The 16,272-nt window shown below is 38.8% G+C and overlaps 1 protein-coding gene across 20 annotated transcripts in view; it reads right to left on the bottom strand.

Moving 5' to 3' along the window:
* Positions 1-320: 320 nt before the first annotated feature.
* The window catches only part of RBMS1 (RNA binding motif single stranded interacting protein 1), a 206,781-nt gene continuing 190,829 nt past the window's right edge, over positions 321-16,272 (bottom strand). For 6 of the 20 annotated variants that reach the window (XM_014859938.3, XM_014859949.3, XM_044768833.2 and 3 more), the window contains exons 7-15: positions 14,113-14,228; positions 13,228-13,277; positions 13,008-13,101; positions 10,488-10,535; positions 9,545-9,595; positions 6,712-6,822; positions 5,263-5,343; positions 3,658-3,742; positions 321-2,944 (exon numbers count right to left, since the gene is read on the bottom strand). In XM_014859938.3, the coding sequence (XP_014715424.1) occupies positions 3,665-3,742; positions 5,263-5,343; positions 6,712-6,822; positions 9,545-9,595; positions 10,488-10,535; positions 13,008-13,101; positions 13,228-13,277; positions 14,113-14,228 (629 nt within the window). In that variant the 3' untranslated portion in view covers positions 321-2,944; positions 3,658-3,664. The remainder of the gene's footprint in view (positions 2,945-3,657; positions 3,743-5,262; positions 5,344-6,711; positions 6,823-9,544; positions 9,596-10,487; positions 10,536-13,007; positions 13,102-13,227; positions 13,278-14,112; positions 14,229-16,272) is intronic. The other 14 variants (XM_014859998.3, XM_070507958.1, XM_070507962.1 and 11 more) reach the window with 3 other exon arrangements.

The following is a 16,272-nucleotide window of genomic DNA, read 5'->3' on the forward strand; positions in this document are numbered from 1 at the left end:
AGTAGTGCCACAGTCAAAGGACAGCAGTAAGGAAGGAGGAAGGAGAGAGTCTGGCTCTTGGTAGACTTTTGCTGAGCTGAAATGCGGTGAGCGGACGGTGGATGTCTCTGGTCCCTGTACACAGATTTAAATAACCAGAAAGCAGGTGATGGACAGGTTTTTCCAATTGTTTTCAAGGAAATGCATTTTGAGTACACACCAAATCTGAAATAATTTTCAACTCACTTTCCAACCAATTTACTGAGCTGAATAAAGAGATCAGAAATGAAATGAAGTTCTGACATACGTTTAATCTACTTAAAAAAAACGGACGGGAAAAATAAAATTTCAGATGTTTTTTATTCAAAGGTTCTCAAAAGAAATAAAACAGAAAAAGCTAACAATCTGATCAAATGTACAGTTCAAAAATGTCTTTTGGCGTTTTAACAACAAATCCTAGGAAAGAAAACTACAGAGTTATCTTGAACCGGACAAATAAGTTACCACTGGCAAGTTTGTGGCACTAGTTAAACAAAAATAAAAAATTAACTCTCTTGATCATATAGATATCTCTATGAAAATCTTTTTTTTTCAATCTGTACAAAAGGTCTTTCTTCATAAATTAATTTTTTTTTATAATTTAATGGCTGTCTACTATGTGATGTTTAACTGATTTTTTTTTTATGTACAGAGGTTATGTTTCCCAAATCTTACCCAGACGAGTATGGCACTTAGTTCAGACATTTCTAGCAGCAGACATCCCTCCACTCTAACCGAGCTATCAAATTCCTGTCTTAACTAATGCAAAAATATCAAGTAGTGAGAGACCCAGGTTTACAAACGCACTACGTACAGGAGGGCGCTGCGCTCAGTCTGCACTTTCACAAAGCAGTTAACGTTCCAGGGAGCATAGAACCAATAATACCACAACTTTAAAAAAGGAAACAAAACAAAAACAAAACACATTTCTCTTATGACTATGTAATTTTCACTAGAATCTACACTTCTCAGAGCAGCAAGGACTTTTGAAACTATGAAATGTCACTGACATCTATAATCAAATACAAGCATAAAATTTAAGAACTAAAAAATACTCGAAAGAAAAAACTGCTTAGCCCTAGCTCCTGAGCTAGGAGGATTTGGTCTGTGGAAACAGGGAGGGCCAGCAACCTGTACCAGCACAAAAGAAAACACACTCTGAGGTAGATAACTGATCACACGCAGTTGACCAGACAAGTACACAGTTTTGGAAGACAACTTAATTTACCATTGCTTTTCAAACGTATGCCATTGGCTCCATAAAAGAGCTTGAATAACAGTGAATTATCTTCTATGTACTAAAGTAGAAATAACTGTGTATTTATGACTCAGGAATTTCATAGTTTCAAAATTGGTTTCTCTTTACACTTAACACTTGTAGTGATGATGTAAAGTGTGGCACTGCTTGGATCCAAATCTTCCTTCATGCTTCTTTTGTTTGTTTGTGTGTGTCCATACATCAGTTAAAATTATAAAACCTAAATGCAAAGGTACAAAAAAGGCACATTCTCCTAACCGCAAACTGGTCCGGCAAAAATAAAGAGCACAGAAGATGTGATGCTGAGACAAGTTGGAGCTACTGGTTACTGGCTCTTCGGTCTTTGGTGAAGTTACCTTTAAAAGTGCCAAGTAATTTTCATTTCTCAAATTTACGGAATAGAGAGAGAGAGAGCTAGTAGCCAATCATTCTGCTTCTACTCATATCTCAGCTTATGTTTGAAGATAAATCCTTACTTTTAGCTTCTGTCATTTAGTTGCAATAGCAACGTTTTTCAGTTTGCCAGATCGCAGGCATAAGTCTCATTCTAAAGCACTAGCATTAGTATAAGGAAGGACGAAACATTCAGTGACTCCCCTCCCCCTCCCCCCAACCCCTGCCCCCACGCTACCTACACTAAATCTAGAACATCAAGTTAGTTTTTTTTTTTCCTGAAAAAAGGCAAAAAAGACTTTACATTGCATCATACAGCAGATATCCTAAATCAGTCAAAACTATCAGAGGAAACTGTTCGCGTACAGCCTTACAAACGATTTACCCTATTAAAAGTTCCCCAGTCAGAAAATGTGTTTCACACAAAACATTTTTCCCTTCTTGCATTTCACTACCTTACACATTATGTGAAAAATCATTAAAAACACCTACTACATATTTAAAAAAGCCAAAATTTCAGCAACTTTTATTGACTACCTTTTAAAAGCCCTATGCTGCTGTTTTACAAGGCATAATAGACCAGCTCATCTGGTCAAAGCGTTCTACATCATTAGTTTGAACTAACTTTTACTGAAACAGCTACAGCATCAAAAGAGTTAAGGCAAATTGGAATTCATAGAAAAGGATAAGACACTTCACACTACGTCGAAAGAAAAATGGAAAGCTAAGAAAAGAGACGCTGACGGCAACACTGAATTACAGCAACACTCCCACTGCAAGCACGGAACACGGTGGGTGAAGTCAGACTATTGAAACTTCAGAAAGCCCATTTCATACAGCTGAAAAAAACAAATTCAACACAAAAGGAACAAAACCACAAAAATCCGGTCATGCACTTGGATAAGTCTTCATGGTCTTTGTGCATACCCAGAAAATTGAAGTTTTCTTTTCTTTTTTTTTCTTTTCCTTTTTTTCTTTTTTTTCCTTTTTTTTTTTTTTGCATCATAACATTTGATAAAAATCTTTTGTTTTGTTTTTTTTTTTTTTTTTACTAAAATAAACCTGTTCAGGGGAACAGCTACTAGATGAATTTAAGGGTTTTATGCACCTTATAGAACTTATAGCAAAAATAGTTTTAGTTGATTTCATTATAAATAACGTTTTCAAGAACCTGTGCAAAACTGTCAATAATTTCCTAAAGCACAATTGATCAGAAAAATCCATGATTGTTCAGCCTTCACACCCTTCTTCATGTAAGAACACCCTCCTGTACATCTGGAAGAGAAAAATAAAACACAAATGCTTTTGTACATTTGGTATAATACACCACAGAGCTTTGTAATCTTTCTTGTTTTAAAAATATACGTGTTTGAAAAAGGCTACGCTCATCTCTGGTGGTAGACCAATAAATGCAAACTCTGGAACTGAGGGTTGCTTTCTATGCCTCAAGTCTGCCTTTCAAATCTGGGACCCGCAACATACTTTTGTAGGAGCAATCCAGAAACCCTGGTGTTCTGAGATCCATACAGCTATTTGACGGCAATCTGCATGACAATATGAAAGGTTTTGAGATCTGTGGTCCAAGTGAGAGCTAGGAATGCAGTCTCTTAATCTAAGGATACTGACGTTAAATTCACAGTCAAGATACTGTTCATCTTGTAATGCTAGATTAAGCAAAATCTTATGCTCTATTTCCTTCAGTTTGTGAGCACTAAAGCAATATAAATGTAGGATACATGTATTGTAGAACAAATTGTGTTCTCCGACATGTTACAGAATTTTCTGGGGGGGGTAGGGAGGGAGAGAGTAAATATACATTATTTAATCCGCAAATCCAGAAAAGCACTGATTTTAACTTTTCAGTAACATTGGATTTCCTGTCCATGATTAGAGCAGTGTGACTAGATCTGAGTGAGTCCATTTTGATAAAAGAATCATAGACCTTCCCTTTCTTGAGCCCTACAGTCATGGAGAGCTTTCCCTCATACCTCACAGTTACTTATTGGGTTGAAAGGTATATGGAGAATGGTCATTAGACGTCTCCACAGCCACCTGCTGCTGACCACTCGCCTCCTACAACAAAGCAGAACAGATGAGACAGGTGAGCAATGAAATCCAAACGCCCCTACCTAGGTCTGCCTGAGTCCAACACCTTAAAAACAAGCACTCTTTAAAAGTGATGTTCTTAACGCCATGTAGAGCTTTCAGGGTTAATTATTTCCCTAAGGAGTTAAAATGCCTGATAGACCCAAGGAACCTCCAACTCCAACTTTTATGAGTTGTCTCTTCATATGAAGCTACAATTTATCAAACAAATCTCTTATCCCTTGGGGCCAGATGTGACTTGGAATTCAGTATTTTCAGATTTTAGAATCGGCATATGGCATTTATATGGTGTATACCCACAGAATACACCCAGTGGGTTCTAGGGGCTGTACCTCATAACCAAACACACAACAGGTCTACACTGAAAGATATGCATATGCACAGTAAGTGGGGTAAAGATTTTGTCTTGCATCATTTCAGGTTGGGAGTGGCCACAGGTTAGGTTTTTCGCTCAAGTAGTTACTGAGATAATTTTTATTTTAAGATTCTTTTATGTGTTTCAGAATTGTAGAAAAGGGATTGTGGGTTCTGGTAACTGTGGTTCACAATAATTGCACAAATTTAAATCAAGCAGAAGCAAACAAAATGAAACAAGAACGTTCCCCCACCCCCCATCCAGCCACAGTCCTAGGGCTGTTTCTGGAATTACAACCTATGGGATCTACCTAGTGGACAGGATCGATTGGGTTGATGAATTTCCTTGGAATTTTAAGGGTACTTTGCAGGAAAACTATATTTTCTGTCTGATCTTAATTCAAATATCAGCCTTCCTCTATATCAATATCATACCAGTATCTTCCCTAACAAGAACTAAGAGTTATTTGGCTATACTAACAGGCTCTATAAAACAGGTACGCTTTGTTCCTCATTCCATGACAATTCTGAAACATCAGTTTTCTCAAGTATCTTAATTATAGCTGATTTCTTTTTGTAATTACTATTATTGATATAACCTACGGTACTAGGATTGCAAACTCCAGCTTTATCTTAACTTTGCCTGTAAGTATTTTATAGGAGACAAGATAGAGCCTTGAAGGGGTAGGAATTGTGTTACAAGTTTGGAAAATACTTCTGCGAGTATTCGGTGTGGCCTAGATGTTGCTACACTAACTGTACACTTTTTTTTTTTTTTTTTAAAGATTTTATTTTTTCCTTTTTCTCCCCAAACTCCCCCGGTACATAGTTGTGTATTCTTCGTTGTGGGTTCTTCTAGTTGTGGCATGTGGGACGCTGCCTCAGCGTGGTCTGACGAGCAGTGCCATGTCCGCGCCCAGGATTCGAACCAACGAAACACTGGGCCCGCCTGCAGCGGAGCGCGCGAACTTAACCACTCGGCCACGGGGCCAGCCCCCACTAACTGTACACTTTTTAAACTCAACTCTTTATCCAAGTATTACTTTTGATCGACTTTTCTTTGAGTTCTACCTAATTTACCCATTTCTGAAACTACTGATGGCCAGAATGGCCATTGGATGGTCTGTACCAACCTCAACAGGAACCGCCGTCGTCTGCACGTGTGTGTACTGTGGCAAATAGGCTCCTTGCATAGCTGATGTTGCCGGCATGTACTGAAAAGAAGAACACGGTCAGGATGGGCAATGATAAGCCATGCAGAATTCTGAGTACTCGCGGAATTTTGAGATGGGATGTCAAGTATTTGGAAGTCTCAAAGAAGAAATTTAAACAGGCTACCTCAAAGTTTAATTCGTGCACATAAATACGTCATATGGAAGGCAAGGTGAATGTTTTCTACTTTTTGAATTTGTCAAACTAAAAATCCCACCTCTTCTTGGATTTCCTAACAAAGAAGCAAATGAGTGAAGATCATTAAGGTTTCTCATCCTTAATAATTCAATATCACTAATGTGCCATTTTATTTATTTTTAAGATTTTATTTTTCCTTTTTTTTCCTCCCCAAAGCCCCCCGGTACATAGTCGTACATTTCTAGTTGTGGGTCCTTCCAGTTGTGGCATGTGGGATGCCGCCTCAGCATGGCTTGATGAGTGGTGCCATGTCTGCGCCCAGGATCCAAACCGGTGAAACCCTGGGTCACTGAAGCAGAGTGCAAGAACTTAACCACTCGGCCCCAGGGCTGGCTCCTAACGCGCCATTTTAAATCCCTCCTTAAAAGACAGTAGCCTTCTCAATTAGTATCTAGAATTGTTTGCACAGGTGGAGACCCAAGAGGTAAATGACTTCTTAGATCTTTAACAGGTCACTGCAGAATAGGCAACAGACTCTTGCTTTCCTGATGCTGGCAGTCATCCTTTTCCAAAGGCAGGAGAGCTTTCTAGTCAATCTTATTGGACGTGGGGGGCCCTGGTTTAGCCTTCACAAGAAGCTGCTGTTGGTTTTGAATATAAGCAGGGAAAACACACTATTCTTTTAAGCCACCATACATATGGTCTGAATTAAAAGCTTTTTGCCATGCTACCATCTAAATGCTACACATACCAACCCTAGAAGGTAATCTGGTATCAGCTCAACCTCAATATCCAACCGAGTCCCTTGGACTTTGGGGAAATAAGTCAATACTAAACAAAGATTGTGCTTCGGTGCCTCCAAATTTCATTTAAAAAAAAAAAAAAGTGAGGAAAAATCCCCTGCCTTTACCGCCATGTATCACCTTCATCTTTTGCTTTAGGAGACCATGTCTGCCAGTGTGAATGAACGTCACTAGTTACTAGAGCTGGGTGTGGTCACGTAAGGGTGTTATATTCTAGTAAAAGAGACATACCCAGGGGACAGACTTGTAGTTCATCCATAAATTAAGAAATATCTGAGCATTTACTACGTAGAAGGCAATGTGAGGGGGTGGAGGGGATCAGACATGATCTTTGACAGCGCAGAGCCTGTAACAGAGAGGTAAGACACAGGCTGCCTTAATTCACCCTCCTCTGTCTGCCACAACACATGACATTAATTTGCCACCTACTGTTCCGGTGCTGCCTAGTGACAGATGACTCATCTGCTGGGCCAGAGGGCTGATCATAGACGTGGGCTGTAGTGACATGGTGTGCTCCATTGAGGGAGTTAACACGGCACCCTGGGAAGTCAGAGACAAGAGCAACGTAAGACAAACTGAGGGAGGGAGTTGAGAGGCCGTAATCACCTTTTGCAAAGGAAATGTCCTAGTTTGTTGAGGAATGCGAAGCAAAAATAACCTCCCCTCAAACTTGTAAATGGTATCATAAACAATTTCCTAATAATCTTCTAGATTGTGCTTCCTGGGACTTTTTAGAGAGCGCTGACATCACAGAAATCCCTATATTGAACACCTCTCCCTTCACCTTCATTTGATTGTAAAGCAAGCTAGTCCAGCAGGAGGAGCTGTAATAGGAAATGCAAACTAGTTTTGGCTGGCTAGGGTTACAAAACGCTTTCTTAATTTTTTTTTTAAATAAATGACAGTTGATGTCTTACGCAGACACAAAACAATATACTATATTGAATATTACAAACACAGTGTTTTGTTTACAAATGTTCTATACAGACAGTCATTTGATTCAAGACCAGACTGTTAGGATCAAGATCACGTTCTTCATTCACTTTCTCAGAACTTTCAACTATAATTTGGTGCCGGGGAGGGAAGCAGATTCAGATATGATTTCATGATCCAACTTCAGATTCTTTGATTTCATTTGAAAAGATTCTGGTCATTAAAAATACAGTTAAAAAAACAGAGAGGAGGGGTGAAAAAAAATCGCCATAACGCAGCCTCCCTGACACATCACTGTCAGCACCGTCAGGTCCTAATGCTCAGATTCTAGCCTCAGCGTGTTTCTACAGAGTTGCAACCAGGGTACATAAACAATTTCATCTCCCGGGTTTTGCTTTAACGTAAACATTCTATTATAAATATTTACCTAACTTACTCCATCGCCATCATTATCGTCATTCTTAATGATTACATAATGGTACACTGATTGTATAAAGTGAAACTTAATTAATTCTATTTCTGGATTTTTGCATTTCCTCTAATTTATCCTAAATAATATTCTTATGGATAATATCCTTCCTCTCCCTTTTGCCATCACCCAGGTAACTGAGAATGCAATTATTCCAACACACGCTACAAATATTAATGTTATGTTTTTGGTATCACTGTACCTGACGTATCCTTTAAATACACTGTGATTTAGTGATAATTAGATACACACTGAGGGCAGAGATCAGTGTGCAGGTCTTTGAATTCTGGCCGCAGGCAGTCTAGTCTGGGTAGGGAAGGGAATGAGTTCTCAGAGGGGAACCTTCTGCACACACCACAATGGTCTCCTTGGAGATGTTAAACTAAGATATGTGCAACCTTTTTCCCTAAAAGTCGCCAGGAAAAAAGAAAGATACAGACGTGTGTGAGAAATGGTTAGTTAATACATTTCTTAAGGAAAATTTTTTCTTTTTAAGTTTTTAATTGCGTCATCAAATAGTGTATGGTAACACGGAAATGACTCAGATGCCCAGAATATGCTGAAGGGCTTTCCTGATCCTTTTTCTCCTTCATCTGTAGGAGCCACTGTGCCAGGAAGCCCCTAAGTGAAAAGTGAGTTGACACCCAGCATTCCAACATAGGACAGCACAAAGTACCAGGGACACAGATCGCCGTGGGTGTTCATGTCTGGAGGATTCATGGGTGTCAGTAAGTATACATGTGTCGGTGTGTGTGGGATTGGGGATGTGCGTGTGCACACTGAGACATATATGTGTAGACATTCATAGAGACACACGACACACGGACATACCTCATCACTGAGCTCTTCCGTTATCAACTAAACATGTTCATTGATCCTTCAGTCATCTCAGCAACTGCCTGTTCAGAACTTCTCCCTGGATGCTGTTTCATAATTATGGCCTTACATTGCGGAGTACCCTCTTTAGAAGTCCTGAGAGAAATTCCTGTCTCATCTTAAGGCCAAGAATAATGTATTTTTCCTAAGCAATGGATCTGCTTTTATGTTATAAGTACTGTGAACTGTATTGTTTATCAAGATTCTCATTTTGCATTAGTTACTAGAAAGCTTGGGGCCAAATGTGTGGCCTTCTCATGGCAAGCATGTAGGTCATTGTGTTGGGCATTCTTAGCCTTTTTTGTGATTTCATTCTCCATCTTTATTTTTCAACTTTTTAAACCCATGTTTTAATTCTACCAACTGGTTTTATGTATCTTTAAAAAACACATTAAATATACTATCTAATAGGTGAAGTGTAACTCAATTAAAAAAATGTAATATATACATGGCTACAACAAATGCTCACGCCACTAAAGAAATCACATTTGTTATTTACCAAAGAAGGTGTTACTACTTTGGTATCTATAATTTTCACAGAGAGGCTAACAGTGATGAGAATCTCTAGCTCAATTTTCAACACTTTATATTTGCATTAAGCCGAATATAAAAAATGAGAGCTGTTTCATCCCAAGTATTGTTAAAAATTTAGAAATTTGAAAACTCTAAAATTTAAAAACTTTAAAAACTCAATTGAACAATCTCCTACAGAACTGGTATGAGGAAGAAAATGGAGCCCTGCCTCGAATATGGATGTATTTTAAGTTCTTACAGGCTGAAAATTTAATTTAAATGTCAACTACCAACTTGTTTTAAGACAAGGGTGAATGGAAGTTTTATAATGAACTTCTACATTCTTATATCTGTGCTTAAAATTTCCCAATTCCTATACCATCTTTGGCAAATAGTTTTAACCCAGAGAATAGTTTTAAGGTATACATATCTTACTTGCAAACCACAAAGCCATTAAGATGAAAAACTTACGGGGTGCTGTAGGATATATGGTTGAGGTTGCATCCAAGAAGGACTTTGCACCTGGAAAAGGAGGATTTTGAAAGAAACACTGATTTCCATTGGAATGCTACCTATTTCTCTAGAACTCTTTTAATCATGTTAAAGTCTATAGAAAGAAAATAAGGAAACAACACTATCAATGATTAAACAGATTAAAGTAGTTAGAGTTCTTGGCAAACTGGTCACTCTGAATAGGATGAAATGATTATTTAAAACCAAGTTCCATTTGCCCACTCAAGAAGTATTTACTAAGTATTAGGCACCAAAGAGAAAAAGATGAGTAAGACATGGGCCCCACCCTCAAGAAATTTACTGTCTAAGAAGGCAGATAAACAAGTGAACAACTCAAGTAAATAGTGAAAAGTGTTATAATCAAGGTATGAACTAGATGCTTTAGGAATACAGATCCATGAGAGTTAATTTCAGCACATCTTATTAGAAACGAATCCTTAAAGTATGTGCTTATTTAAAAAAAAATGAAATTCAATTCCTCTTTGATATCCAGGACTTTAGGTTTTAGAAATTTTGTCTGGTGGTCAACAATTTCTAGTTAGTGTGGAAAATAAAAATCTGAAACTCAGATTTGGGAAATTAAACTCCAGTAACTAAATCTTGACATCTACAGTCAAAAGGGCATCCACATAGTAGACCCTCTGGACTGAGAAATAAGATGTGAGTCAGGTTCTGTGGCAGGAAAGAAAGAACGTGCAGTCTGCCACTCAAGAGAAAAAAATACCGGTCCATTTCTTGATGCCTGGAGCTTTCCTGAGACTATGTAATTTTTAAAATAAGTTTCAGTCTCTAATTCTTAACAACAAACCCCTCCTGTATGTTATCCCCTATTGTTAACTTCAGAGGTTCTACAGAGAGGATATGGGGAAGAGTCATGGGGGAAGAATGTATTGTGATTTACCTTGATAGCAGAGCCCCGATACTTGTTTTCTCTGGTTTCCTTTGCCACCTAAGGCAGACCAAAGTTAAGTGCTTCTGCCTTGTTAACATTTCAGTTATCTGGACTGCAGCCTTTCCCCAAAGGGGTATTGGTGGTTTCTTGCAGATGTCAATTTCTCAAATCCAATTGTATAAGCATATGGTGGTTTCGCAGAGAAAGGCCCACTCCAACACGAGTGCAAGGCCTTCACTGAATAAATCACGGGGAGGCGAGCAGCTCCCTATAGACCCCAATTTGGGCCAGATGCTCCCATTTTTTGTATGCTTCAGTGGTCTTAATAATCTAATGGCTTACAGCATTATGAGGTTAGGGAGCTAAGACATCTAATCCAATTTTCTTTCTTAAGCAGCAAAATCAGCTGCTGTCAATTTCTATTCCTCAATTTTCCCTAACTATAAAATGGGAATAATAATTTATGTTTTATGAACTCTTTACCATTGGTTCTTTACCCTCTTTTGGGTGATGGATCCCTTTGAAAATCTGATGAAAGAAATAGACCTTTTCCTCCACCTAACTGCATATATACAAGTCGCATTTTGCAAACAATTTAAGGGAATCACAGACCACTTCAAGCTCATCGGCTGACCCTACTGGGTCCCTAAATTTATGGGGTTAAGAATCAGCCTTCAGAGTTATGGCACAGAGTGTCAGCCAAATGGAATGAAATTCCGCATGTATTTTAGGGAAACACAGAATGCTCAAGAGAAGAAATCAGGCTTTGAAATGAAATGCTGTCTCCAGTTAGGTATGAAAAATCTATTACCAACACTGGTCTCCTAATTTTCACATTCTATGAAACAATTTTGTGGCCAAAACACTCATTGCTTTTGTAATAAAGAAGGAAAAAGAGGTGGTAGGGAGATGCATTAATAGCCGTATATCTGTAGCAGCATACATTCATATTAATATGCACAACCTTTCATTTGCCTGAGAATAAGCCTACTCGTCTCTGTTTTTAGTAATATACATAAATGGCAGAGGATTCCAAGTTCAGATAGTTAAGAAAGAAGACTACCTTTTAGTATCAGACACAGGAATGGTTAATTAGGGAAAACGCACCAGAGCAGATCTCACTGATAGGCAAGGAAAATGGAGAAATTTGGAGTCCAAAATAATTAAAGAGGCACTAAATGAGTGAACACTATGCCCAGCAGACGGAAGCACCAGCATTAAGTAACAAAACAGTCAGAGAGAAGAGAGAAGAGAAAATGAGTGATAACTCAGGGAAAGGAAAAGAATCTAAAAGCTGAGGAAGGCTCTGAAAGCTACTTTAAAACTTCAGTTTTAGTACCTTTAATCACTTTTCTTTGTTATTCAAAGGTACTTTTATGTTTTTTAGACAGAACCACCTTTATGATACTGCTTATGTTGACCAATCCATTATTTTAAAAAAGCATAAGGAATATACTCTTATCAGCCAGCTAGTCCTGCATATTAATGATGATAACAATCAGAGCTAACATTCATTGAGGGCTAATAATATGCCAGGTGTTACGCTGAGCTCTTTACACAGATAGTCTCATTTAGTTCCTATAACAAACCTATGAGATGGAAACTATTATTATCCCCATTTTAAAGATGAGGAAACTGAGGCTTACTGAAGTAAAATAACACAGTTATTAGATACTGCAGTCCCCTAACCCCAGAAATCAGGGCTACAACATCTAATTCAATCGTTTTAAAAAAAGAATACACAAAAGTTTATCACACATGATCTCAACAGTCAACAAAAGAGAACTATATTCCCACATGTCTGTAACTGAACTCCGTTATGATGCTCCTGTCTGGGCCAAGGCAGTAAGCCTGTTAGAGGCACTCTGATAAAGGAGGAGAAATGCATGTACACCACTGGGGTCATGGAGAATAGGAACTAACCCTGCAATAAAGCCAAATCAATATTATAACAAGGTGCTTAATGAGATCTTGGTTCTAAGTAGGGAATTTCTTTTAAGGTAAGGCCTCCTCACAAAATAACCTAAAGAGCGACTCACTTCCTTCTTTTGGCCTACAATCTCATTGCATTGCTCATTTAACGTTAACCTAATGGAGACACATCTTTATTTGTTAGCATGTTTACTTGCTCTTTTGTTAGTTCCTGATGAATAAACAAAGGCAGGTGTACACCTCTTCTGTTTTTTACCTAATGGCAATTCTCCTTAAGTTTCAATTTCTGGGGACACACGGTGTCCACAGCAGGGCCTGTTGTGGAGGAAGTATTTGGGTTCATCCCAATTCTAAAATGCTCTGATTTCAAGGACTGACAACTCACAACCATTTCCCCTTGTTTTACACTCTCCTATACATAAAAGTAAATCACTCTGCCAAATAAAAAGCAGCTTATTCTAAATTGGGTATCCAAGGTGCATAACATCTGACTTAAATTTCATTATAAATGCTCAAAATTTTAAGACACATAAAAATGTAGCAGTGATTCATGGCCGGCAAGTTGTCGCACTCTTGATGAATCCTGAAGGTACAAACCTGGTAGGCAGATACAGGAGACGCAATATAGGGTGTAATAGAAGTTTGAGTGATCATTCGGTTTGTAGCAATACTGTATGGTGAAGGATAAAATCTAGAACAAACAAAAAAGCCTCTATTAAGTAATCCTTTCAATAGAGTAATTCACGGAACAAATGTCTGATATTTTCCACCTTCACATCTTCCCTCAACCCATTATGTATTTATCTTAATGACATACCCATTCTGTATAGCAGCTGTGGTTGGGTCATAAGTAAGTGTCATTCCAGCCTATGGGAAAGAGAAAGAAATAGAAACGTTCATTGGCAAAGGTGTGACTTAAAAATTCCATTTCTTAGAGTCATGGCAACATAAAACAGTGATAATTTGGTAGCATTTGATAAAATTGAGAGTTTCTGTCAGACAAACATAATTACAAACAATACGAGAATAAAGCTGTGGATGTGCACTGTCCCACATGGTAGCCATTAGCCACATGCAGCTCTTCAGACTTAAATGAAAAACTGAGTCCCACCAGCCTATCAGCTACATGTCAAGTGCTCAAATAGGCACATGCAGCTAGTGGTTATCATTGGGCAGTGCAGATTCTAGAATATTTCTACTAGATGGCACTTGCCTAGACATTCTTGAACCAGTATCTTCCTTTAAAAAAAAAAATTCATTGACAATAAATACGGGGAAATGGAGGTCTGACATTTTTATTAAGAAATTGAGCTCTTTTTCTTTTTAAAAGAACAAAGAATTAGGCAAAAACACTCAACAGCAAATATACTACTTATTTTAATAATGTTATTTACGGTGATTTCTGAACAACTATAAAGGAAACCCTCTCGAAGAAACCATGACACACACAGACAAAAAACAACATGCATACACTTCTTATAGCAATTTAAAATGCTCTTTTACTTTAAATGTAGTTAACTAGTAAACACAGCTGTTTTCATGTTTATCTGGCAATCTGGAGAATTGCCAGTCTCTTAGCACCATGTCTACTGGGAAGAGTTTTAATCTGACATTATCTGGATTATGAAGTTTCAAATCTGGCACTAATCTCGCAGGCTTTCACGATTAGACACTCACACTGAAGTTTCAGGAAAGGACTTACAAGTCTCACCTCTCCTTCTCTATGCCATGGTCTGCCATTAGGGATGTATTTGTTTGGGTTCTGTCTCTTCTTCTGCCCTCCATCCGCAAACTTACACAACAAGGGTTCTGTAGGAGCTGAATAAACAGGGAGAAATAACATGAAACCAAAATTACATGTGTGTATGGAGGACAAAATGGAACCGAATTTCTTTGTTAACAGGAGCAGTGTTAGTGCTATAAGGGAATGGATAGAATGCTTATTTAAGGCAAAGCTTACTCCAACCCTTCTAAGATTATCCACTAGTGAAAACTACAGTACAGAAAATGTACTAGTTGTTATTTTCAAATCAGAGTGTAATGAGGAGATTTAAAGAGCTAGTCTGAGGAAGTTAAGGAATCCTTTGATTCACTTCTGCACTTAAGTGCAGACCCACTTCTCCTCACTCTGGGCCCTCTTGGATTCTGCCTCCACGAACCTTCAAATGTAAATAGGACTGCAGCAGCCTCCCTCCCCCAACTTAAAAATGCTTCCATGGCTTCCCACTGTAAATCCTCCGAGAGGCCTTCACTTCCTGGGTAGAAAACAAGTTCCCCTTTACACTGCTCACACTGTATTTTTATTTACAGCATTGAGAACAATGTGCGAGTGTGGTGATCTGTTGGGCCCTCCAGAGTGTAAGCTCCATGGGGGCAGTGACATCTGTCTTGTTTATCATGCTGTAGGCGCTTGTGACATCTTGGTTGAATCAATGAATGAAAACAAAGAGGTCTCATCTGTTTATTTTTAGGATACAGCATTGAGGAGAGCTGTTGCGAGAAAGCTGAGAACACCTGTCCACTCGATTTAAAGATTTTTCTGTGCCTTCTGCCACCCTATGTGATGTTGCTTTACTATATATCCATGTTATAGAATGATCTGCAGAACAACTCAAGAAACTAACATAGAAAAGGAAAAGACGCAGAGACTATCTTACAGGGATACATATTCATTAGTTGAAAAAAAAAAGAAAAATTAAAAACAAAAGTCAAACCATAGTAGGCCACCCATGGCTTTTCCTTTTCTTTGCTTTTCTATAATGGAAATAGCAGTGTATTCCTGAAAGTTGTGCATGTTTCTGTATGTTTCCACTTAATGCAATAAAAGCAATCACACCTTCCTGTCTGGTTCTCACATTCTGTCCTTTGTCTACTGTAGAACTGTGATTACTACTTTCAAGTTCTGTTTCAAAGTTAAATAAGCATGAAGGGAAAAATATTACTTGTGGAAAATTTACTCCTTTCTTCTTTGCCTCTTATTATCCTAATTCATCTCTTATTTTATATCACTATTACCCACCCACTAATGACAGGGTGGAAGCAACAGCGCCTCTCAACACTTCTCTGCCAAAAAACAGAACACAACATAAAACCCAACTGCAATTCCTTCTCGGTGAGCTGTCTACGCTGTTGTCTGGCGCTCCTGTCTCCTCTCCCTGGTGTGAACCACTCCAGAGGGACAGCTGGAATGGGCACTCCCTTCTGAATGGCAAGTGCACTACAGTAGGAGGAGACGAAACTGTGAGGTGCTAGTGAGAACACCAGCAAGTCTGGGCCCTATGCTCCACAAAGGGCACCTTTGTTTACCTTCTGACTCCACCCCCAGGCTTTCCCCGAACAAGGAACTTCCATTTAAGGCAAACTGGGTGTGATGCAAGATGGACAGGGGCCAAATCCTAGACCGCAGATGAACTGCACTCTTTGTCTTTTCAGAAAAAGGTAACTGACTTTTGGAAATTTCTACCTTCACCCACAATCACAGAAGGTAAAGTAAACGGATGCAATGAAGCAAAAGAGGTTTCTAATCACAGATGCCTTTCATTCTACAACTGGGCCATTTAGGGAGAGATGGAAACGAGGGCGAGAGAACACAGCGTTCACACAGGAGGGGAGAAAGTGCAAACCCTCCTGAGAGTGAGGAGAGTGTCTGTCTGCTGTGGCCGGGGATGCACCACCTTGATTTCTAAGGACAAATCGAGAACTCTGACAGAGATGCAAGATCTCACTGTCCACAGATCTAGAAAGGTTCTTACTACATCGAATGTTTTCTCCACTGACATCTGAGGTTTCAGGATTTTGCCTCCCCATAACCTCATAGGGCAAGAGAGAGTACAATAAACTGATGTTGGCCCTTTGTGGGACT

The sequence above is a fragment of the Equus asinus genome, chromosome 4, assembly GCF_041296235.1.
Source record: "Equus asinus isolate D_3611 breed Donkey chromosome 4, EquAss-T2T_v2, whole genome shotgun sequence".
NCBI classification, from domain to species: domain Eukaryota; kingdom Metazoa; phylum Chordata; class Mammalia; order Perissodactyla; family Equidae; genus Equus; species Equus asinus.